Consider the following 25,703-nt stretch of genomic DNA (forward strand, 5'->3'; position numbering starts at 1 on the left):
GCCACGGGAAATAAATGAGGGCTGCCAAAGGCCGCGGGGCTCGGGAGGCAGGCGAAGACCCAGCGTCGCATTGCAGAGTCGAGAAGACCTGGGCTGCCGTGACGCCGCAGTCGCCGGGCCTAGTTTCCCCCGCCCTGCCCGAGCGCGGCCGCGCCTCTCGCCCGAATCCGGGTACCACCGGCGACGCGGGTCGGCCCCTTCCGGCTGGTTCCGGCGTCCGGCCTGGCATGCTGGTTCTACGGCTGCTGCCGCTGCCGCGGGGGCTGCGGCTTGGGAAGCTCCGCGCTTCCGCAGGCCTGGCCTCCGCGGCCCGGGCCCCCGCAGCCTGTCGCTGGACCCCGCCCCGGCCCAGCGCACCGCCCTCAGGCCCCGAGCCCCGCCCTGGCCTCCGCCTAGGCCTCGCCTCCAGCCCCGGGCCGCGGCCCGCCACCGCCGCTGCGGCCAGCCCAGACGCGCCGCCCGCATGCGCCGCGACCATGGAGCGCCCCGAAGCGGGTGAGACCGGGCTGCCCAGCGGGCCGGGGCCGGGGCGGGGGCGACAGGAGCCGCGGGGGCTTGGGCCTGCTCTGCGCTCGACCTCTGGGAGGGCCTGACCCGCGCCGGCCCTTCTCCGAGTCTCCCTCCTTCCCAAAAGGACTCAGGGTAGCACCGAGAAGCCCGGTGCAACCAGGGTGTACATCAGTGCTGCCTGTAGCGAAGCGTTTTAATGCACGCATTGTGGGTTCGACAGGAGGCGGGGGTATGAGCCCATCCCCGAGTTTCACTTTTCTTTCTCCCTTTCTCATCCTGTGACCCTTTGCACAAAGTTCATGCCAATACACATTCCTTCCGACGGTGTTGATGTGGGTAAATGTAAACAAAACCTAGTAAAATCTCGACTTTATCTTATATCACAAATATTAAGCACCCGAACCACCATACTGTCTCATTTAGGATTTTCTGCCAGGTTTGGACATGACCGCTTTTAAAACTGGCGCCAAGTCTGCACTAGCGCCCGGAATGAATTTCCAGTTTGGGTCAGCGTTTGTTGTGAACTGAACTTTGTGAGTAGAGCGAGTTAGGGGTGGACTTTCAGTAAAAGGGTCCGCAAACCAATTAGAGAAAAGGTGCTCCTCTGCAAGAGTTTCATAGGATAAACTCATACAAGAGTATAAAAAGCATAAAAACGTTAAAGTGTGCTATATAAATAGCAGTTAAATCGTGTAAATATGTTTACAATTGTTAAGTGAATGATGACAGTGAGTTTTTGCATTTAGGAAATGCATGGGAATGGAAATTGTTAAGGAGAAAAGAGCCATACTCCAGTTCCTTGTTTAAGTGCCGTGGGTTTGCAATTCGGGATCCTGTTAGCATATCTGTGTATTTTCCTTACTCATAAAGTTTAAGATGTTTGTGGAGATTACTTCCCCCTTTCATCCATTTTCGGACACTATTAACTTGTCCATTTCTCCCTAATAATTTGGATTTTACTTTTATTCCCTTTTTATGAGGAGGAAAGGAAAGCCTGGAGGTCAAGTAACTTGTTGATTTCTACGCAGCTGCAACATTTACTAACGTGTAAGATGCTAATACTATTTTTAGTAGTTAAGCCAGGACTAGAATGGATGCCCTTGGCCCTTTCCAGTTCTTCTTAGAAATGAACTTATTTATGTATGTACGTATGTATGTATGTATATATGTATATATGTATTTAGAGACAGGGTCTTCCTCTGTTGCTCAGGTTGAAGTGCACTGGCGCGATCATGGCTCACTGCAGCCTAGATCTGCTGGGATCATGCCAACCTCCTGTTTCAGCCTCCCCAAATAGCGGGGACTACAGGTACGTGCCAACATGCCTGACTAATTTTTGTATTTTTTTTTGTAGAGACAGGGTCTTGCCATGTCACCAAGGCTTGAACTCCTGGGCTCAAGCAGTCCTTCTCTCAGAGTGCTGGGATTACAAGTGTGAGCCAACTTGCTCAGCTGGGATAAATTTACTATTTACCTAGTAGAGTGATGAGAGACTTACTTAACGAAATTGAGTAGTCATTTATTATCCAGATAGGAAACTTGCATTTTGTGTGACAGTGGGCGAACTCTCCATACCCTTTTCTTTCTCTCTCTTTTTTTTTTTTTTTTTTGAGAGACAGAGTCTCGCTCTGTCGCCCAGGCTGGAGTGCAGTAGCACGATCTCGGCTCACTGCAACCTCCGCCTCCCAGCTTCAAGCGATTCCCCTGCCTCAGCCTCCCGAGTAGCTGGGACTATAGGTGTGTGCCACCATGCTCGGCTAATTTTTTGTATTTTTAGTAGAGATGGGGTTTCACCGTGTTAGCGAGGATGGTTTCTATCTCCTGACCTCGTGATCTACCTGCCTCGGCCTCCCAAAGTGCTGGGATTACAGGTGTGAGCCACCTCGCTCGGCCCTGTTGGCCTATTTTTGATGAAGGCATTTGCTTCACCTGTATTTGAATATGTGCATATATTTAAAGGTATGGTTTTATAATATACTTAAAATGTATGTATTGTTTTTCTTAGAAAGGTAATATTCAATTTTGAAACGTTTGAATAGCAGAAATGAGAAACATGAATATATTCAGCATAGTTGTCAGCATTTACAAGCAGTTTATACTGTTTAGCCTTTGGCCACATAATTGTAAATCATAGAGCATATGCAGTTTTATATCTCCTTTCTAAAAACTTGGCATTTGTTGTTAGCTTTTTTCTGTCATTGCATTCTTCATAGTCATTGTTCGTAGTTGTCATTGTCACGAGCATGCTTCGTTTAACCATTTCCCTATTTTTTTCATTGTTTCTATTTTATTGTACCCAATCACCATCCATGTTCCCCCCCACCCATTCCACCACCCTCCCCAGCCTCTGTTAACCATTCTTCTATTCTCTATCTCCATGAGTTCAAATGTTTTAATTTTAGTTCACACAAGTAAGTGAGAACATAGAAAGTTTGTTTTTCTATGCCTGGCTTATTTCACTTAACATAAGGATTCCCAGTTCCATCCATGTTGCAAATGACAGGATCTTATTCTTTTGTATGGCTGAATAGTACTCCATTGTATGTATGTACCATATTTCCTTTTTCCATTGGATAACCTAAGTTATCCAACACTTAAGTTGCTTCCAAATCTTGGCTGTTGTACCATTTCCCTGTTATTAGGCATTTAAGTTTTGTTCCACTTTTCCTTTTTTGTTTAAAGAAAGCTGTGGTGAATCTTTGAGCATGGATGATAGATAACCAGATAGCAGTAAGAAGAACATCAGAAGAATATTTTTGTGGCTTCTGATCTATTGCCAGATCGCTTTCTGAAAGGATTGCCTCCGTTTACATTGCTATAGTCAGTGTATAATAAGGTGGCAGTGTGTGGTGCCAGAAAGGGCATAATGGTCATAGAGTGACTGGATTCCAGTTCCAGCCCCAAGACCCACTAGTTTTACCCTTGAGCAAGTACTTAATCAGCTGATTTGTAAAATGAGCATCATAATAGTACCTCTCCATAGTGTGGTTGTATGGATTAAATGAATTCCTCCCAGTGCTTCCAGCTGTGCCTGGCCTCAAGCATGCACTTAAATGTTAGCTGTTGTTAGTAGTAGTAACAGACATATTAATAGTTTACCAGCTTCACCTCATCTTTATGTTATTAATGCATTTGGAAGCATAACTTTTATTTGGATTTATACAAAAGATAGAATTTTAACTATGGTTAGAACAAATTGTAGGAGACTTTTAAGTACTCAGCCCAATGAACTTAAAAGAGTTTAAATGCTTTAAGAGTTGGTTATTTTAAGGCAGTTTTCCAAAAGCAAAATATTTATACCTTCTGTAAGAGAAAGTGTAGTTATGACTGATGTATTTAATTCACATCTACCAACCTTTGCCCAAACACTAGAGCTTAGAGAACTGGAGGAAGTGTTCTAAATATTTGGTTTGAGAAACATTGTTCTATAGAATGACCAGCAGTTCTTTCAAGACTTATTTGAAAGTGGCACTCCTTTTTTTTGAGTTAATAATTCCTATCTCAAAAATTGTTGAGTTAATAATTCCTATTATTCTGTAGCTTAAGAGAAGATAGTTGTTTGTATTTCAAGTTCTAGACTCCTGTGGATTTTGATGTAACATTGCATTTGAGTTTAATATGCTTTATTTAGTAAGGTAAAGAATGATGTTGAACAAGTCATATTATGCTTTAATTTTTATTTTCATGTCATATGGGATACTAGTACTTTTCCTTTATTCATCTGGTGAAAATGAGACAATCTGTGATGTACTGAGGCTGCCACTAAATACCAGGAATTATTTTTCATGGGCAGTGAGATAGCTGTATTGCATTGTAGCTATCTACACTAGCTAATAGTGACTCATTAACCACTCTCAAATGTGGACTTACCTTTATCACATTTATTCATTCAGTAAAAATTTATTGAGCACCTATTGTGAGCTGAACTCAGTGCTAGGCCTGGAGGAATCAAAGGAGAATAAGACAAGGCTTTTAAGGAACTTCGACTATGGTGACCACACATGATGGAGTGCAGTTATAGAAAGTTGTCCCTTTCACTTTCAACAGTGTCCTGGTTTGGTGAATTGTATGGTCACTTTACCTTAGAATCTAATGGATAAGACAGATAAACGGACATGTATACATAATGTATACATGCAGTGATTGGAGGAAGCACTAGGTGCCTAGAAGATTGGATTACCTAACTCAGCCCTGAGCTGGGGATCTGCAAGATTTTCCCTGATGGTAGAGGTCTGATCTAAGGTTTTACTTTGAAGTTGATTGTTCTCAACTGTTCACACAATCTCTTAGTCTGGTGTGAGGTCAAGGTATAGAAGAAGTGAAAGGGGATCTTCTGGAGCAGTGGTTTTCAATTGGAAAACCACTCATGCACATTGGAATTACTCTGCAGAGGTTTAAAAAAATACCAGAGTTGGCCTAATCTCCAGAGATTCTGATTTAATTGGCTGGAGTGACACACATGCGTTCTAGTGATTTTTTTTTTAAAGCTCTGTAGGTGATTCTAATGTGCAGTTACTATTATTACCATTGTTACCGCGTGATTCTCTCTTTGGTATAGCCAGAAGGACGTCCATAGCACTTGCTCTCTAATTTTGGTGATTAATTGAGCTCAGGAGAAACTAAAAGTTAAGCGATTTCACGAACTTTTCTTATTTAAAAATTGACTTATTTAATTCATCATTGTATTCTTCCTTTTGCCTTCAAAATGTGTTGAAGCCCAAAATTAAGTTTCCTCTACCTCACTTACTGCTAAGAATCTGTATTTCCAAGTAGCAGAAGAACTTGGAAGCTAGTAGTGAGATGATGGTGTTAAATAGGTCAATTTTATGTCACTAAATTCTTAGATTGAGAATAAAATAGAGGAAAAACAATAGTTGGGTTTATTTCATTTTGTTCTGATTTTCATTCAGCCTTGTTTCTATTTAGTTGCATGGTTTATTACTAGCTTTTCAAGTGTAACATACATGGTCAGTGGTGATCCTTTATGTGTAGCTGCATGTGCCCAAAGGTACAGGATGTGTATTCATCTATGAAAACTTTTATTTAAGCCTAAGCTGCATTTGTGTTTTTAAAACACAAGCATAAAAATAGAAAAGAGGCATTTAACTTGTTCTCGCATTTTTCACATATTTGCGAGTTTATGAATAGACTCATAGTGAACTGACATTTGTTGAACACCTGCGTACGAGGCATTCATAATTCCTAAAATTTGAACTGTATTGTAAATAGTAACATTATTAAGAATGTACTATTAGGATTTTTTGGCATTGAACTTAATTAATTAAAAAAAGGCTTCGTTGTTTTTTGCTTTTATCCAGAATATAGTAATATAGTTTGGATATTTGTCCCTCCAAATCTCATGTTGAGATGTTATCCCCAGTGTTGGAGGTGGGGCTTGGTGGGAGGTGTTTGGGTCATGGGGTGGATCCCTCATGAATGGCTTGGTGCCCTCCCTGTGATAATGAATTCAGAAGAGATCTAGTTGATTAAGAGAGGCTGCCACCTCCACCTCTCTGTCTTGGTCCTTTTCTCACCATGTAACACATTGGCTTCCCTTTGCCTTCCACTATGATTATAAGGTTCCTGAGGCCCTCACCAGAAGCAGATGCTGGTACTATGCTTTGTGTAAAGCCTGCAGAACTCTGGGCCAAATAAACTTTTCTTTAGTAATTACCCAGCCTCAGGTATTCCTTTACAGCAATGCAAATGGACTGAGACAGAAAATTGGTACTAAAGAGTAGGGTGTTGCTCTAAAGATACCTGAAAATGTGGAAGTGGCTTTGGAACTGGGTAATGGGCAGGGGTTAGAAGAGTTTGAAGGGCTCAGAAGAAGACAGGAAGATGAGGGAAGGTTTGGAACTTCTTAAAGACTGGTTAAGTGGTTGTGACCAAAATGCTGATAGAAATATGGACAGTGAAGGCCCGTCTGACAAGGTTTGAGATGGATATGAGGAAGTTATTGGGAACTGCAGTTAATGTCTCTATGTTATGCCCTAGCAAAGAATTTGGCTGCCTTGTGGCCATGCCCTAGGGATCTGTGGAAGTTTGAACTTAAAAGTGATGACTTTGAGTATCTGATAGAAGAAATTTCTTTCTTTCTTTCTTTTTTTGCAATAGGGTCTCACTCTGTCACCCAGGGTGGAGTGCAATGGGAAGAAATTTTTGAGCAGCAAAGCATTCAGGAAGTGGCATGGCAGCTTCTGATGACCTACAATCAGATATGGAAGCAAAGGAATGACTTAAAGTTGCTTTCCTTATAATTAAAAGGGAAGCAGAGCATAAAAATTTGGAAAATTTGCAGCTTAGGCTTGTGGTAAAGAAGGAAAAAGCATTTTCAGGAGAGGAATTGAAGTGGGCTGTGAAGGAACCACTTGCTAGAGAGATTAGCATGACTAAAATGGAGGCAATTCCTAATAGCCAAGACAATGGGAAAAAGGCCTTGAAGGGATTTCAGAAATCTCCAGGGCAGCTTCTCTGATCACAGCCCTGGAGGCCTAGAATGGTTTTAGGGGCCAAGCCCAGGGGCATGCTGCCATGTGCAGCCTTGGGACGCTGCTCCCCACGTCTCAGTTTCTCCACCTCCAGCTGTGGCTCAAAAGGCTCCAACTATAGCTCTGGTCACTTTGGAGAGCACAAGCCACTGTAAGCCTTGGGGGCTTCCATGTGATGTTAAGCCTGCAGGTGCACAGAATGAATGCAAGAGTGAAGGAGGCGTGGCAGCTTCCACCTAGATTTCAGATGATGTACCAGAAAGCCTGGGTGCTCAGGCAGAAGCCTGCTGCAGCGGTGGAGCCCTCACAGAGAAACTCTCCTAGGGCAATGCTGGGGGGAAATGTGGGATTGGAGCCCCCACCCAGAGTCTCCACCAGGGCACTGCCTAGTGGAGCTGTGGGAAGGGGGCTGCCACCTTCCAGACCCAAGAATAATACAGCCACTGGCAGCTTACACCCTGAGCTTGGAAAAGCTGCAGGCATTCAATTCCATCCTGTGAGAGCAGCCACAGGGGCTTCACCTTACAAATCCATAGGGACAGAACTGCCTAAGGCTTTGGGAGCCCATGTCTTGTTCCAGTGTGCCCTGGATGTGGGACATGGAGTTGAAGGAGAGCTTTGGAGCTTTAAGGTTTATTGTCTCCCCTGCTAGGTTTTGGACTTATGTGGAGCCTGTTGCCCCTTTCTTTTGGATTTCTCTCTTTTGGAATGGGAGACAATGTTTTTTGGAATGTTTACACAATACCTGTACCACCTTTGTATCTTGGAGGTGAATAACTTCTTTTTGATTTTACAGGCTCATAGGTGGAAGAAACTTACCTTGAGTCTCAAATGAGACTTTCGACTTTTGAGTTAATGCTGGAACGAGTTGACCTTGGGGGACTATTGGGAAGAGATGATTATATTTTGCAGTGAGATTTAGGTGGCCAGGGGCAGAATGATAATAGTTTTTATGTTTGTCTCCTCCAAATCCCATGTTGAGATGTAATCCCCAATGTTGGAGATGGGGCTTGGTGGGAGGTGTTTGGGTCATGGGGGCAGATCTCTCATGAATGCCTTGGCGCCCTCCCTGCGGTAATGAGTTCATGTGAGATCTGGTTGCTTAAAAGAGGCTGGCATCTCTGCCTCTCTGTCTTGCTGTTTTTCTTGACATGTGACATGTTGGCTTCCCTTTGCCTTGCACCATGATTTTAAACTTCTTGAGGCTCTCACCAAAGCAGATGCTGGCACTGTGCTTTGTGTACAGCTTGCAGAACTGGGAGCCAAATAAACCTCTTTTGTTTGGAAATTACCCAGCCTCAGGTATTCCTTTATAGCAATGCGAATGGACTAATAAAACAGGGGTGTGTGTGTGTGAACAATAGTAGAGATTAATCAAATTGCAGTAAAAATGTGTGTTTTTTGGCTTGTATGTTAACTGTGGCCTATCATCATAGCTATGTTGTAGCCATATTCTTAATGGACTATGTTTTACAGGTATTGTATCTGAAAATAGAGTATTATGAGAGAATGAATTAAAGGACTTCTTTAACATCTTGAGTGGTAAATTAGTCTTTAGTAAATATGTAGAGTAAAAATTATATTAGTATTCCAGGATTCTGTTCAATCTTATTAGTTCAGATAGCATTTGTGTCTGTCAATAAAGGCATGAGTTGTAATGGCACTGGGGAGACCACCATCTGATAAATTTAGCGATTAACTTTATCAATTTAAACATACACCTTCTTTCTCTTACCTCCACCCAAGGTATATGATTGTTCTACCCATAGCAAGAAAACAAAAAAAGACAAATAGGAAATATGGCTTTAAAGTTAGTATATGACCATGGGAGAGGAGTTAGGGAAACTGTAAGATCATTTGCTTTTTAATAATAGAATTTTCAGAAAAGCATATTTAGAACCATGTATTTTTAACTAAATATCCAGTGTTAAATGTAATGATGGAGATAAACAACTTAAAAGTCTTTATTGAAGAAAAAATTATAGGCCAGAACTTGTACAAATAAGAACACGTAAGTGATATTGCTAAACATAAGAATGAGAATGACTGACAAACCTTGCTGGTTGTTTTAAAAGGTATGAAAAAAACATAGTTTTAGAATTAAAATATAGCTATAAAAGATCTTGAGGATTATTGATTGACTCAGTTTTCATCTAATCATACATGAATACTGTGTTTTAGAAAATGATTAAAGCTTTATAAGTGTGTACAAAAATACAGAATGTGGTATAAATGTTTATATAAATAGCTTTATGATATATTTGAACACAAGTAGTACATTTCTTAACAGATGTTAATTTATATTGAAATCAGTGAGCTGAGTTATTTTCATTTAGGATATGTTTAAATAATAACAAGTTAAATAATCCTTTTTTTTCTGTTTGTGATATGTTAAAGGAGGAATTAATTCCAATGAGTGTGAAAATGTATCAAGAAAAAAGAAAATGTCAGCGGAATTTGAAGCCAATACTATGGATTCTCTGGTAGACATGCCATTTGCTACTGTAGATATTCAGGATGACTGTGGAAGTAAGTACGTTATTAAGTAAACATGTATTTACAAGCAATGAGTAGTAAATTTAGTTATATATATTTTTTCTTTATAAGTTGTTTCACTTTTAATACTTACGTTTTTGAGTTTTAATTTTGATTTCATTTCATTTATTCTAGTTTTTTGAGACAGTCTCGCTCTGTCATCTAGGCTGGAGTGGTGTGATCACAGTTCACAGCTGCCTTGACCTCCCAGTCTCAAGTAATCCTCCCACCTCAGCTTCCTGGTGGGAGGTAGCTGGGACCACAGGCATGTGTGGCACCATATCTGGCTACGTTTTTATTTTTTTTGTAGAGATGGGGTCTTGCCATGTTGCCCAGGCTGGTCTCAAACTCCTGGGCTCAAGCCATCCTCCTGCCTTGGCCTCCAGAAATGCTGGGATTACAGATGTGAATGATCGTGCCTGGCCAAGTCTTGTTTTTTATTTAATAGTTGTCTATATCTATTGGTATAATAATAATAATATTATATTCATATATAATAATATCTGTGATAAAATAATCACAGATAATATTGACGTGTCTCACAAAATGTTGAGCCAGGTCATTCTTTAGTTTATAAGCTACTTCTGAAAATAAAGGGCTAGATAATGCCCTTGATTATTGTGGAGCCACTGCTAATTTCAGCAGTACCCATTTATCTAACACATGTTTACTAGCTGTTTGGTATCCTCTAAGCACTTTGCTAGGCATTGGGAGGGTCCATCAGTGAACAAGATGGGCATTATCACTGCCCCAAAGGAGCTCAACAGGCTAATAGTGAGAACAGGTCAACTTTTAATTAAATATTCATGTATTGGATCGATTCAGTCTTTGAGAGCTTCATTCACAAACTTTAAAGCAACAATGCTTACTTGATTGAAATACTGCTGGAATTACGTAAATATCCAAATCTGTGTTTTGGCCAGATGCGGTGGCTCATGCCTGTATTCTTAACACTTTGGGAGGCTGAGACGGGAGGATGACTTGAGGCCAGGAGTTTGAGACCAGCCTGGTCAACATAGGGAGACCCCCATCTCTATTTTAGTAAAATAAATAAATTAAAATCTGTTTTATGTCATTGTAAAAACAATAGTGTCCATGATATTTGGGTTTACCTTCACTGAAAATGTTAAAGATTTGACTATTGTCCAGGTTACTTGTGGGGAGGAAAATAAGGAAAAGCATCAATATATTCAAATGTTTACTGACTACATACTCTGCACCATTCAACTGTTTGCAACCTTACATAAAGCCTTGCTGTGGTTTGATATGCTTTTTTCATGACTAGGGCTCTGTGGCATAACAAATCATCTGCTTTAGTCTCTTCATTTTGAGAAAAGAAAACTGACTTAGAGAAGTTAAGTAAATTAAATTCACACAGTGGGAAAGAACTAGTTGTAGAATCTGGTTTCTGATTTGTTAATCATTTCTTTGATGAACATTTATAGCCAGGCATTGTGCTGGACATTGGGAATATTAAAACACACGACAGTCTTGAACGTCAAGAAGCTCCCAGCTTCATTGGGGAACCAATCTGTTGACAGCTATCATCTCATAAGATGAATGCCATACAGGCTGCTCTGGAAGTGCATGATGTGAGGATGTGTGCAGGGAGGCATCTAACCTGGATGTGGGAGGAGAGGGTGTCCATGAAGCCTTCCTAGGTGTTTGGCAAGAGTAGAGGCTTGGAGGATGAGTATGAACTATTCAGTGCTCTTGAAATTATCTGACCATCAGAATTTTCTGCAGAGCGATGTAAAAGCACAGATTCTTCTTTTTCTACCTTTGCATCCTGCCAGGTAATCTTTTTGTTTAAAAATTTTTTTAAACATCTCAATTCTGATGCTCAGCCAGTCTCAGCAACCACACTACTCTTTATCACACTGTCTTCTGGAGGCAGTGAACCTGACTTGTATTTTGGGAAGATGTGATACTTAAAACGATTAAGTCTCTGCTATTTTATTAAGCAGTCTTTCCCATTCCATAATCCAAGGGAAGAAGGAATCAGGAAGAGGTGTTTCCTATAGTTTCCTTTACAACTGCCCTGTAGAGAAGAACCATGTTTGTGAGTTTCACAGCTGTTGGGGAAACCTTCAATGAAGAATTTTTGTACCTGTTAATTAGAAGATACTCTTAGAAAAAAGTGAGAATTGCAAGGATTTAATGTTTTCCTCTTAATTTCCTACTTATTGAGCAAATAAAATGAATAGATTTAAAAAATTCAATCACTTCTTTCTGATTTCATTACTTTCTCTAATTTGGATATAAATAAAGAAGGCTTCTCATGAATAGCCATGCCCTGTGTGCCCACCATGGGCCTCACTCACCCACGTTTCTCCCTCTGAGCCTTGTTCCAGTCTCTGAATCACTCCCATTGGAGTGCATAAGTTAGATTGGAACAAGGGATGAGTCTGTTCATTCTTCCAGCTGCAGGCACTTCTGATTTATACATAGCTTACATATATCTAATGTATGTGAACACATAGCTTCTACTAGCGATGGAAAGCAAGATACTGCCAGAATCCCAGAGAGCAAATAGTGTTTCTGTAGTCACCATATTCTTATATCTCTACTGTTAAGGAGATTAATAGCCATTGGGACCAGAAAGAAGGAAGGGGCTGGATGTGTTTGTGGCATGCATTTCATTCCTACTCTGAAAGCAACAGCTGTTTCCTCAGAGGATGTGCATTGGAAGGATGGCCAGTTCGTCATGTGAACAGGATCTTTTCTCTCTAGGATATGATATATATTTTACCAAAGAAATGATGTTATCTATGTATACTAGGGGCTCAGGCCAGTCCACAAAATATGCTTTTAACTAATATATACACTTTTTGATAATTTAGGCTTTATGAGTTAAAAGTCTTTGTGGGTTAGTCTAGACTGCAAACCACCATATATTATATTACTTTTGTGGGAAGATGGATTTAAAATTCCAGGCTCCAACTTATACATGGGCAGTGTGGTACAAAGGGAAAAACAGAAAACTTGTGTTTTACGTTTTGGTTACTTCATTATCTACTTGGACCTTCAACAATTAAAGTGTGGATAAAAATTCCCTCCTGTTTATCTCATAGTGTTGCTTTCTGGCTAAAAATAGATAATGTATGCAAGAAAGCAGCTAAAAATGTAAAATAATGAATAAATGTTATTTAGAAAACCTTTGAAACATACTCCTTAGTTATTTGGGGACAACTTACTCTCTCATTTTTATAATAGCATTTACTAAAATACTAAGGAACAAATAGTACAAGTCTTTGCAAACCAGAAACTACTAACTAGTTTTTCTGAAGTGAGATTTTTATAGAAATGTACAAAAACTGGGAGTTTTATTGCCAACCCTTAAAGCATAAGAAAGATATAATAATAGTGTTTGTGCCTGAAACACAATATAATTAGTTTGTGGCTTGAATGGACTGAATTTGGCTTTCTTGTACGTTTAGTAATCAGTCTACTCATTTGCTCCATGGTAGATGGCAACCTCAAAATTCTCAGGTTGTTTGTTGCCTATGATTCCTTCAGTTTTCTTTGGCTTGTGGAAATTGCGAGTTAACTGCCAAGAAATTCTTGCTAATAGACACCCTGGCAGAGCAATGAGGAAAGTAGTGCTAACAAAAACATCATGGGAAGGGGAATCCTTGGCAGTAGGAAAACTCCCCTTGAAATGGTTAGTGTCTCTCGATTGTCAGCTGCGTTGCCTTCAGTGCGAATGTGGTATCTTGATTAGGCAGCATGTGGTCTGGTTGGGTGAGATGGGTCTTTACATGTTTTGGTTAGTTTTGAAGAAGAGACTTTTATTAGGGTTGTAGTTTAGAATATTATAACTAAAAATTAGAAGATAACATGCATTAGAACTAAATATGAGAATATAAAAGTATATTAGAAGTAAAATATCCAAATGCGTGTACAATGGAAGTCTTTTAGACATGATGGGGAGGCTGGGCGCCATGGCTCACACCTGTAATCCCAGCACTTTGGGAGGCCGAGTTGGGCGGATCTCTTGAGGTCAGGAGTTTGAAACCAGCTTGGCCAACATGGTGAAATCCCGTCTCTACTAAAAATACAAAAATTAGCGGGGCGTGGTGGCACGTACCTGTAATCCCAGCTACTAGGGAGGCCGAGGCAGGAGAATTGCTTGAATCTGGTAGGCAGAGGTTGCAGTGAGCCGAGATTGTGCCACTGTACTCCAGCCTGGGCAACACAGCCAGACTGTCTCAAGAAACAAAACAAAAAAAGAAATGATGAGGAGACAGTACAACCTGTGCCACACCTTTGGCTCCATAGGGTGGACACGTTTTAGGAGAAAATCCAGCTTAGTGCCTGGTTGACTTGGATGGGGTCTTTGCTGTTTACAAGGGAAATGTTGTGGGTCAGTTGATTATAAACCAGTAAACCATCCAGGAAAGCATTTGGGTTGCTGCTGTTCTGCATCTGAAAGTAGAATGGAGAGTCATTCTGCTGTTGGGAATAGCTTAGTATGCTTCTTCCCACAGGTGACTTTGTGGAGAGTTTTAGTTTAATTGATTCTAGTCTCTTAAGGGAATCATAGTTCTTAACTATTAAGCCACATTTATTGAATTTGTTTAGGGATGGGATCTCACTGTGTTGCCTAGGCTAGTCTCAAACTCCTGGGCTCCAGTGATCCGCCCACCTCAGTCTCTTGAGTAGCTGGGAAAACAGGTATGCACCACTATGCCTGGTCTTAAGCCACATTTAAATAAAATCTTTTGATTTTCTTTTTTTTGTGTGTCATGTCTTCCCTAAATGTGGAATTCAGCTCTCCTTATATTAAAATGCTTATAATTCTTAGTTTACCTCATGCAGAATTCTACTCTGTAATAACTGAAGATTTTGGAGATATGGGAAATCGTAATTTTGCTACTTATTAATCCTAAGAAGTTGTTATATTTAAAAAATACTTAGATTTTAAACATCTTAAAATATAAATTGAAACTTACCTTCACCTAAAACTTTTTTATACAAAAATGCTATATCAAATAAAGATTGAATCTTTGTACTTGATATAATAGGTGGTTACCCTGAGTCAGTTAAAATAAAAGATAGATTGTTTTCTGCATCCTCTATAATTAATTGGGGAAGCATATACTGCATATTCCAAATGTTATGAGAGAGGTTAAGGCAAATATCTGCCCCAAATAACATAAATTATTGATATCTTTTCTTTTGTTAAAAAAATAAGAAAATGAATAAAAATTGGAACAAGCCCAATCACTAAATTAATTCAACACATATTTATTGAGTGTGTTATGTACCAGGTACTGTTACTGGTGCTGAGCTGGGGACATAGTTAGTTCAGCTAGTGTGTACTTTTTCCAGGCTCAAGTTCATTCATTATCGATGACATTGGCATAATAATGGTAGCTGTCTCACAAGATTGTTGGAAAGATTCAATTCCTCAATACATGTTAAGTCCTTAAAACGTAACTAGCCTCAGTACATTTTCATTAATTTTGTTTCACCAGGTTTTTTCTTACATATATTTGCTAAATTAAATATTTATAAAACATTTCCCTTTAAGAGAAATATTTTATAATAATAATATTGAGCTCCTCCAGCACATTGCTAAATGCTTTACATTTTCTTACATAATCCTCTTAGAAACTTTTTTTTTGTTTTTTAGATGTAGTCTGGCTCTGTCATCCAGGCTGGAGTGTAGTGGTGCGATCTCAGCCCACTGCAACCTCCGCCTCATGGGTTCAAGCGATTCTCCTGCCTCAGCCTCCCGAGTAGCTGGGATTACAGGCGCCCACCACCACACTCAGCTAATTTTTGTATTTTTAGTAGAGACAGGGTTTCATCATGTTGGTCAGGCTGGTTTCAAACTCCTGGGCTCAAGTGATCCATCTGCCTCAGCCTCCCAAAGTGCTGGGATTACAAGCATGAGCCACTGCACCCAGCACATAATCCTCGTAGAAACTTAAAGAGGGAGAAGGTAAGGTTTTTTTTTTTTTTTTTTTTTTTTTTAAGAAAGTTTTAGTAATTTGCCAAAGATTATTGAGATACTAAAGGGGAATAATTCTATGAAATATATGGCCGGGCGCGGTGGCTCACGCCTGTAATCCCAGCACTTTGGGAGGCTGAGGCGGGTGGATCACCTGAGGTCAGGGGTTTGAGACCAGCCTGGCCAACAAGGTGAAACCTTATCTCTACTAAAAATACAAAAAATTAGTCGGGTGTGGTGGCATGTGCCTGTAATCTCAGCTACTCGGGAGGCTGAGGCAGGAGAATCGCTTGCACCTAGGAAGTGGAGGTTGCAGTGAATCAAGATTGTGCCATTGCACTCCAGCCTGGACAACAAGAGTGAAACTCAGTCTCAAAAAAAATATTCTATGAAATATAGAAGATAGTATTCTAAATCATATAGCTAAGGAATTGTAGGAATGGTTACTTCGAAGATTTTAGCTGCCTAAATAACAAGAAAAAATAAAATATCAAAACAAATCTAATTCATTCTCAGCCTTTTAGCTAAGAGTAAGTGTGAAAACAGTGAACCCACAATAACGGATGGATGACTTAATTTTTCTCATCATTCATTTCTTTGTAGTTTTTGAGGGAATAAACAGAACTTGAGAAAAAATTAGATAATTTACATAAAATGACACGTGGTGCTTCAGTTAAAAAAACAAATAACGAATCAGAGAGTTACAGCCTTTGTCAGCAAGACCAGATTCATTACAACACATTAAAATGGCTACTGAAATCATTATGAAAATTAACAAGTGGAATAAATTAAATTTATAAGATGGGTTTATGAGCTGTACTCCAACTGATGACTTTTTTGCTAACCAATGAAGTTACTCTAAATAATCAGTTGAAAGGTCCTGGGCGTGTGGCCAAATTTTTCTACATTTTGTTCTATGGTCATTGATTTTTGAAATTCTAATTGGTAAACTAGATGATTACATAAATATTTTGTTCCTTATATTTTCATATGAAACTAAAAATAAAGAATAATTCCAGTTGTATTTTAGAACCTACATTATAATTTCAAAGTGAGAAATAAAATGGAGTTCAGTAATGAAAAGCAAACAGATTTTATACTTTGACCATATATAAGAAAACTTTACAGATAAAATCAGAGATGGTATGTAAACAAGAGAGAAGAAATATTGGGGCTGAGCATGGTGGCTCACGCCTGTAATCTCAGCCCTTTGGGAGGCCGAGGAGGGCGGATCACTTGAGGTCAGGAGCTGGAGACCAGCCTGGCCAACATGCGAAACCCCATGTCTACTAAAAATACAAAGATTAGCTGGGCATGGTGGTACATGCTTGTAGTCTCAGCTGTTTGGGAGGCTGCAGCATGAGAATCGCTTGAACCTGGGAGGCAGGGGTTGCAGTAAGCTGAGATTGCACCACTGCACTGCAGCCTGAGCAACAAAGCAAGACTCCATCTCAAAAAAAAAAAAAAAAAAGGCCAGGCGTGGTGGCTCACACCGGTAATCCCAGCACTTTGGGAGGCCAGGGTGGGCGGATCATGAGGTCAGGAGATCGAGACCATCCTGGCTAACACGGTGAAACCCCGTCTCTACTAAAAATACAAAAAAAATTAGCTGGGCATGGTGGCGGGTGCCTGTAGTCCCAGCTACTTGGGAGGCTGAGGCAGGAGAATGGCGTGAACCCAGGAGGTGGAGCTTGCAGTGAGCCGAGATTGCACCACTGCACTCCAGCCTGGACGACAGAGCAAGACTCCATCTCAAAAAAAAAAAAAAAAAAAGAGAGAGAGATTGGGCTCAATGTGTATCAAGTGTATGATAAATCAACAGGGCTCACGGAATTAAGAAAAGTGTATTACAAGGGTTAGTAAAACTGTACTGTAGCAATAAATACAGGATTCCTTTTTTCCCCATCTGTCATTAGGTATTTTAAAACTACACACTGTCTGTGACGCCTAACAAAAGAAAATTTTAGATTATCCAGTTCAAAGGAAAGTTAAATAGTTATTGGTAAAATTATAGAAAACTGAATAAATTTAGACAAACCATGTCCTACTTTATTTTTGCCTGAAAGTATTCTGGGTTGGGGTTTTACACTATGTCATTCTCCTGATACCAGAATGGTTAGAGTTGTTATAACCATTACCTTGAGAGATTATGATTTTTTTTTCTGCAAAATGGATTTATAGGATGTTTGAAATGGCAAAAATAAGTTGCTACAGATGGGAAGACAGTTTAGTGTTAAATAGATAAGGTAGTGTTAAATAGGTAAGGTAGAAAACAACATAGTGTCAGTGGTCTTTGAAATACTGTGTTAATTCTGTCCCCCTCTTTAGTATTGTTCATATTGGAGTGTGAGTAAAATACAGAAAAAATGATTATATGTCTTATCTTCACAGTAAGGAATGTACTATACATGGCCACCCAATAAACAGTGTATGTAAAAAATGGAAATAAAAATTTCATAAAACAAATACTAACTGTGAGCAATATACTTTCTACATGACTTCTGTCCCATTCCATTCCATTCTTTAAAAAGTACTCTTTATTGGCCAGATGTGGTGGCTCACACCTGTAGTCCCAGCACTTTGGGAGGCTGAGGAACGTGGATCACCTGAGGTAAGGAGTTCGAGACCAACCTGGCCAATATGGTGAAAACCTGTCTCTACTAAAAATAAAAAAATTAGCTGGACATGGTGGTGGGCGCCTGTAATCCCAGTTACTCAGGAGGCTGAGGCAGGAGAATCACTTGAACTCGGGAGGCAGAGGTTGCAGTGAGCAGAGTTTGCTCCATTGCACTCCAGCCTGGGCAACAAGAGTAAAACCCTGCCTCAGAAAAAAAAAGTGTTCTTTATTATCTTGTAAGTTGATTTCATAACCCACTAGTGGGTTGATGCTTGCAATTTGGGAAAAAAATAACCTAGATGGTAAGTTTATGAGTCTCAATCTTGAATCCATTATTTAATATCACCATGAATTGTCGTAATTAGTACAAGTGTTAACAGTTAGTACCTTTACCACAAATCACAGAAAGCTAGAACTGGAAGAGACCCCCTAGAGAGAGATTGTCTAAACGTTCCTCCCTGTCCCTGTTTTTTTTTTTTTTTTTTTAAATATTCCATTGTAGAAACTTTCAAGCATATATTAGAGAAAATAGGAAAACAAGCCTCATGTATTCATTACCTCTTCTTTACTGGATTATTTTGAGGTAGATCCCAGACGTATTACTTTATCTGTAAATACTTTAGTATGTTTCTTTAAAAGGTAAAGAATCTTTAAGAAAAAATTCAAAATATCCTTACTATACCAAAAAATACTGGTAATTCTTAATGTCATCAAATAGCAAGACAATCTCTTGATTATGTCATAATTTTAAAAAATCTGGATTATTTGAATTAGTTGCCAAAATCTATGCACTATATTTAATTGACACATCTCTTGAGTCTCTTTTCATGTATACATCTCCTTTTTTCCTTTTGGGTATGTGTATGTGTATGTGTGTGTTTATTGTTGAAGAAATCAGGTTGTGTAGAAGTTTTGCTATTCTGATCATTTAAAATGTTTTTCTGTCTCTTCTAGTAAACTGGTAGTTAGATCAAGAGGCTTAATTAAGTTTCTGACATTTGCAAGAATGTTCCAAAGATAGTATTTTTTTTTTTTCTTTCTGAGAGACAGGGCCTCACCCTGTCATCCACACTGGAGTACAGTGGCATGATCATAGCTCACCATAACCTCGAACTCCTGGGCTCAAGTGATTCTCCCACCTCAAGTAGCTGGGACTACAGGTGCATACCACAATGTCTGGTTAATTTCTAAATTTTTTGTAGAGATGGGGTCTTGCTGTGTTGCCCAGGCTGGTTTTAAATTCCTTGCCTTTAGTGGTCCTCCCACCTAGGCCTCACAAAGTGCTAAGATTACAGGCATGAGCCACTGTGCCTGGCCAAAGATAATATTTTGAATTTCCTATAGTGTGACATCAGTAGGCAAATAATGTTTGCTTGTCTTGCCTTTTTGCAACTTTAAGATTGATCAGTGGCTTCAGGTCTTATTACTCTAAAGTATCTATTATTAAAGTTCCCCATCAGCCTTCCATCTAATGGATCATCCATTGATGGTCATTGGGTTGATCTATTACTTTGTTAAGCATTTTGAAATGGTGATATTCTAACTATCTTTTTGCATTAATTAGCTTGAAATTTCTATAAAGGACTTTACCTTAGCTAGCTATTTAATTTCCTGTATGACTATTTGGTTATAATGAAAGATGGAATAAATGCTTGACTTTTTTCTGTTATCATCAGATATTTAGAATCATATTTCTCTAGATTCCTCCAAAGGTGACCTGTGAGTTTTTGGCTTTAATTTTTTTTAGTATCATTAAGAATGGATGGATTTAAGCATATTTGATGTATTTAACACCACTGAAGTTTATTCTATTTGGTGCCCAAATTGTTCCATCTTTGGCCAATGAGAAGACATTTAAATTGAATTTAGAGATCTTCTCATATGATCCTAGGAGTCTTTGAATTTCCAGAACTCTCGTACATTGTATGCTCCAGACCTGGAATCAGCTCTTTCTCCAAGGATTGGTAAGATTTTTAAGTTCTCAGATAAACCTATCAAGTTACTTAATTAAAAGATGCTTGTTGGAAATCTAGTCTTCAGGTCATTGGCCTTTTCACTATCCAGTGCTGCCTCTATAAATTGAAACACACAGTACTAGTCATTTTCTCAACTGCTGTTGCCCCTTCTATCTTTTGTAGAGTATTTTTTTCCCAGTATAGTACAGGTTGATAGCTGCCAGATTCACCATCCCAGCATCCTGTGTTGCTTGGGGTTAGCCTTGTGTGGTGATTTGGACAATGAAATATAAGGGGACGGATGCTAGGAACTTACTTAGAATTGATTTGTAATTTTACCTTAAAAAAAGGGGGTCTTGCTTTTGAAATTTATTTTTCAATTATATTTAATTTAAAAAACTGTTCAGGGATGGGTGTGGTAGCTCATGCCTGTAATCCCAGCATGTTAGGAGGCCAAGGCGGGAGGATTGCTTGAGCCAGGAGTTCAAGACCAGCCTGGGCAACATAGTGAGACCCCCACCTCTACAAAAAATGAAAAATTAATGAGCTGTGGTGGTGCATACCTGTAGTCCCAGCTACTTGGAGAGGCTGAGGTGGGAGGATCATTTGAGCCCCAGGAGTTCGAGGTTACAGTGAGCTATGATTGCATCACTGCACTCCAGCCTGGGTGACAGAGTGAGATCCTGTCTCAAAACAAAACAAAAAAATAACAAAAAAAGAACTGTTCAGGGCAGCTCTTCATTTTCCATACTCATAGAAGGTGCAAGTGGTCTGGATGAGTAAAAACAATGGAGAATTTATAAATCATCTGTTTCTTTTTGGAGTTCCTTTTTTTTTTTTTTTTTGAGACGGAGTCTTGCTCTGTCACCCAGGCTGGAGTGTGCAGTGGCGCGATCTCGGCTCCCTGCAAGCTCCGCCTCCCGAGTTCACGCCATTCCCCTGCCTCAGCCTCCCGAGTAGCTGGGACTACAGGCGGCCACAACCACGCCCGGCTAATTTTTTTGTATTTTTAGTAGAGACGGGGTTTCACCGTGTTAGCCAGGATGGTCTGGATCTCCTGACCTCGTGATCTGCCCGCCTCAGCCTTCCAAAGTGCTGGGATTACAGGCATGAGCCACCACACCCAGCCTGGAGTTTACTAAATGTTCTTTAGCAGATACAGATTTATCTTCCTAATTATGTTTAGTTCTGAGTATTATCTAATAATTATAATAGCTAATAATAGTGTTTACTTTGTACCAGGAAGTGGTCTAAATGTTTTTATGTATTAACTGACTCAATCCTCAGAAAGATCCTATGAAGTAGCTATTATTATTATTCTTCTAAAATTACACAGGGAAACTGAATAAAGAGAGTTTATGTGTTTGTCTAAAATCACACAGTCACACAGCTAGTATGTGGGAGAGCCAGGATTCTAACCCAGGTGCTCTGGTTCCGACTATATTAAAATTGGCTTTCATTTTCAGAGTAGTAATTTATTAACAGTAGGTGGTGGTGGGCTAGAAATGTATTTAGAAGTGGATTTAAAATATATGTGTTCTTCATTAGCATATTTTGTAGCTTCTGTTTAAAATTAGTATATTCATATTACTGCAGTTAGATATAGGACCTTTTCTTAGATGTGTAAAATTGCAGGCAGCCCAATGATATATTGATTTGATTTGCTGTATTAAAACTCTTATGTAAGAAATAAAACCCAATGGCATCATGAATGAGACAATTCACATAATTCTTATAACGCAGATAAAAATGCTACAAACTATTTCTTAGTAATAAAATCTGTAAAGTTCTGATAAGCTTACGTGTGTAAAAGAAGCTAATAATAATTTATATTTTAAATGTGTATCCTCTAACCATGAAGAGCTATCATTAGCCACATTAATCATTAGACATATCGTTGAGAGATATAGTGATGAAATAGATGCACGAACACACCAGATAATTTTGCCTTAATTCATAATGATATGGTCAGATATATTGCCCAGGCCACCTTGCTCTTAGTTTACCCCATTTTGTAGGTCTTACAAATATATGTTGTGGAAAGAAAACATGTCTATTTCTACACACTCTTAGCTTTTTAATTTTAAACATGCTGTACTATTTTTCTTAGAAATTAGCGTTAAAATACTATTTTTGAGGCATTAACTTAAAATTGTTTACTATTAATATCTCAAAGAGAAACAGAATAAGAATTATTTTTGCTCTGTGGTTTTATTTGTAATATTAACTAGTTGTGCAGAACTTCATTAGAGAAGCAATTTGATACAGTAGCAAAGTTTTTCTGCTTTTCTGTTTTATCATGTGTAAAATAAGGGATTCAGTTAAAGCAGAGTTGCATATGCACACAGGCATTGGGCTGTGGGTTGAGCCCAGACTTCTTTTCACAATCCTTCTTAAGGCATTGTGTGCAGGCAGTTACTGTAGTCTATTAGAGTTGATCCCAAAGATGAAACCAACCAAATAGGATTGAATGTAAGGTAAAGTGGTTCTTTCCTTCCTTTTTCAAAATAACACCTCAGAAAACATATCTGAATTTTCACAAAGTCTCTGTGAGGTACTCTATTTTGTTTTTTGGAGACAGAGTCTCACCCCATTGTCCAGGCTGGAGTGCAGTGGCGTCGTCTTGGGTAACTGCAACCTCTGCCTCCTGGGTTCAAGCGATTTTGTGCCTCACCCTCCCAAGTAGCTGAGACTACAGGCATGTGCTACCATGCCCGGCTAATTTTTGTGTTTTTAGAGGAGATGTGGTTTCACCTTATTGCCCATGCTGGTCTCACACTCCTGACCTCAAGTGGTCTTCTCGCTTCAGCCTCCCAAAGTGCTGGGATTACAGGCATGAGCCACCATGCCCTGCAGGGGAACTCTATTTTGAACAGTAAACTACTATTCAAGAAGACATGGCTTGGAAGCTCAATTAATGGATTGTAGTTTTGCGTGCATATGGAAGCCCTGATAGAATCTGTTAAAAAAAAAAAAAAAAAGATGATGGCATTTCACACAGATTTAGTAATTATTTCTGGGAGCATGCTTCGTAATTAGAATTGTTAGATTTTGTAAATGAGTCTTACAAGGATTACTTTAAAAAGTGGTATTGTAAATGCTTCTCAAATTACCTTTTGTTAAGGATCAGGTTTTTAAATTTTATTTATTTATTTTTATTTTTTATTTTTGAGACGGAGTCTCCCTATGTCGCCCAGGCTGGACTGCAGTGGCGCCATCTCGGCTCACTGTAAGCTCCGCCTCCTGGGTTCACACCATTCTCCTGCCTCAGCCTCCCAAGTAGCTGGGACTACAGGTGCCTGCCAGCACGCCCGGCTAATTTTTTATATTTTTAGTAGAGACGAGGTTTCACTGTGTTAGCCAGGATGGTCTTGATCTCCTGACCTCATGATCCGCCCGCCTCGGCCTCCCAAAGTGCTGGGATTACAGGCGTGAGCCACCGAGCATGGCCAAGGATCAGTTTTTTAAAAAAAATTTCCTGTTTGTTGCCAATGGATACTTTTGTAAAATACAATAAAAATGAAATTATTAGAAAATGAAATAAAAGAAAAGACCTACAAAGTAGGAATCAAAATTCAGCAGACCAAATTATTCTGCCCCATTGCTATGGAAGTTTCCAAAGCATTCTCTTAATTTTTGCAACAAATAGTTTGTAGTATGACAGTGGCCCCAGACCAAAACTTTGTGTGGCAGTGGGGTTATACCCTAGAAGTTACAAACATACCTATACAGGATGGTTGAAGAAATGATCTTTCTTAGTGTTATGAACATTGTGGTGCCGGGAGCTGTGCTTCAGATCATGAGTCAGCTCACCATGGCCCTCAGGCCAAATCTGGTTAATCACCCTGCTTTGAAAATAAAGCAGGAACACAACTGTACCCACGCATTTATGTTTTGTCTACAGCAGAGTTGAGTAGTTAATGGCAGAGACTATGTCATCTGCAATGCCTAAACTATTTACTATGAGGTCCTTTACAGAAATGTTTGCAAACTCCTGCTTTAGATTTGAAAATGACACTGATGAATGATTGCTACTTATATATTGCTTGTTTTTTTCTGACTGTATTACCTTTGTTTAAATGTATTAGACGTATTGTTTGACTTTTTTCCTCTAGTCACTGATGAACCTCAAATAAATTTGAAGAGAAGTCAAGAAAATGAATGGATCAAGAGTGATCAAGTAAAGAAGAGGAAAAAAAAGCGAAAAGATTGTCAACCCAACTATTTCCTATCCATTCCAATCACCAATAAAGAGGTGCTATTTTTAAAAGTTATTTTTACTGTGAAATTGTATTCTAAATTTAAAGTACACTAAATGCTTATTAGCCCACTTGCTCTCAGCTTTTAAGAGTATTTGGTGGCATTTTAGCAAATATCCAGGGAATATTTCTATTTAAGTAATAGAAATGTATTTAAACAACAAGTTTGGAAAATATCATTTATTTTTCTGAGACAAGGTCTTGCTCTGGCACCCAGGCTGGAGTGCAGTGGAACAGTCATAGCTCACTGCAGCTTTGAACTCCTGGACTCAAGCAGTCTTTCCACCTCAGCCTCCAAAAATATTTAGACAATCATATTTAAACGGTAATTTTGCAAAATCCACTTGAAAAAGTGTTGCCAGATGGCATGTCTAGGTCATTTGCAAGTGTTTGTTCATTTTATCTGAGGGAACTTTTGGAAGTAGAGAGCAGTGACCAGTTGAGAAAAGAGGATTCTGAGATCTCTGTTGGGAAGGTAAACTGGGGTTTCTTGCTGCTTAATCTTGTTTATTATACTGATTATTTCAACATAGTTTCTTTAAGAAATTACTCAGTATTGTCACAACTTAATATTGCACCATTAAACTTGGTAAAAATCTATTAAAATCTGAAAAATTAGTGTAATAAATAACAGGAAATGGAACTAGCCAGTTAGTTCATACTGAGAAACCCCTGAGAGAGAAAACTACTGCATCTCGTTACAACTACTGAAGTGGTGAGGTAGGAATTAAAATCCCTCAGGAAAGAACACCTCACTTGGAAGACTGACTGTTTTTACCCCTTGGCCCAATTTAAGAGCCAGATTTGAATTTCTGTTTGATTGTGGGTGATAATCTCTTTGACCAGGCACATTTCCCCATTGCCTTTCCCCTTGTTTAACTAGAATGTCTCTAGGGAATGCTAACAAATTGTTAAAAATCAAATCAAAATTAAAATGAAAGAAATGAATATCAAAAGAAAAAATAAATTATGTTGGGTCATTCTAGGAAATATCTAGTCTGGGAGACACAGTTTAGCTGGGGAGGAAATATACGTAACAAGAGAAGAGTTACCTAGCCATATAAGATTTTAGATTTGATGTACTGAAGAATCATATTCTGATTTTGCTGATACATATTTGATTCCTTTGGTTGAGGAATACTTCTTAAAAGTCCTAGTAAGGGCCAGGTGTGGTGGCTCATGCCTGTAATCCCAGCACTTTGGGAAGCTGAGGTGGATGGATCCCTCGAGCCCAGGAGTTTGAGACCAGCCTGGGCAACATGGCAAAACCCTGTCTTTACTAAATATACAAAAACTAGCCGGGCATGGTGGCTCACACCTGTGGTCCTAGCTACTTAGGAGGCTGAGGTGGGAGGATTGCTTGAGTCCAGGAGGCAG

At 39.3% G+C, this 25,703-nt stretch overlaps 1 protein-coding gene across 4 annotated transcripts in view; it reads left to right on the top strand.

The window, feature by feature from the left end:
* The window catches only part of AKAP7 (A-kinase anchoring protein 7), a 160,719-nt gene continuing 135,016 nt past the window's right edge, over positions 1–25,703 (top strand). Inside the window, exons 1-3 of one of the 4 annotated variants that reach the window (XM_063666600.1) lie at positions 1–495; positions 9,399–9,530; positions 24,183–24,322. In XM_063666600.1, coding sequence (XP_063522670.1) covers positions 15–495; positions 9,399–9,530; positions 24,183–24,322 — 753 coding nt within the window. In that variant the 5' untranslated portion in view covers positions 1–14. The remainder of the gene's footprint in view (positions 496–9,398; positions 9,531–24,182; positions 24,323–25,703) is intronic. The other 3 variants (XM_054491872.2, XM_054491876.2, XM_054491871.2) reach the window with 3 other exon arrangements.

Source organism: Pongo pygmaeus, chromosome 5, assembly GCF_028885625.2.
Source record: "Pongo pygmaeus isolate AG05252 chromosome 5, NHGRI_mPonPyg2-v2.0_pri, whole genome shotgun sequence".
NCBI classification, from domain to species: Eukaryota; Metazoa; Chordata; class Mammalia; order Primates; family Hominidae; genus Pongo; species Pongo pygmaeus.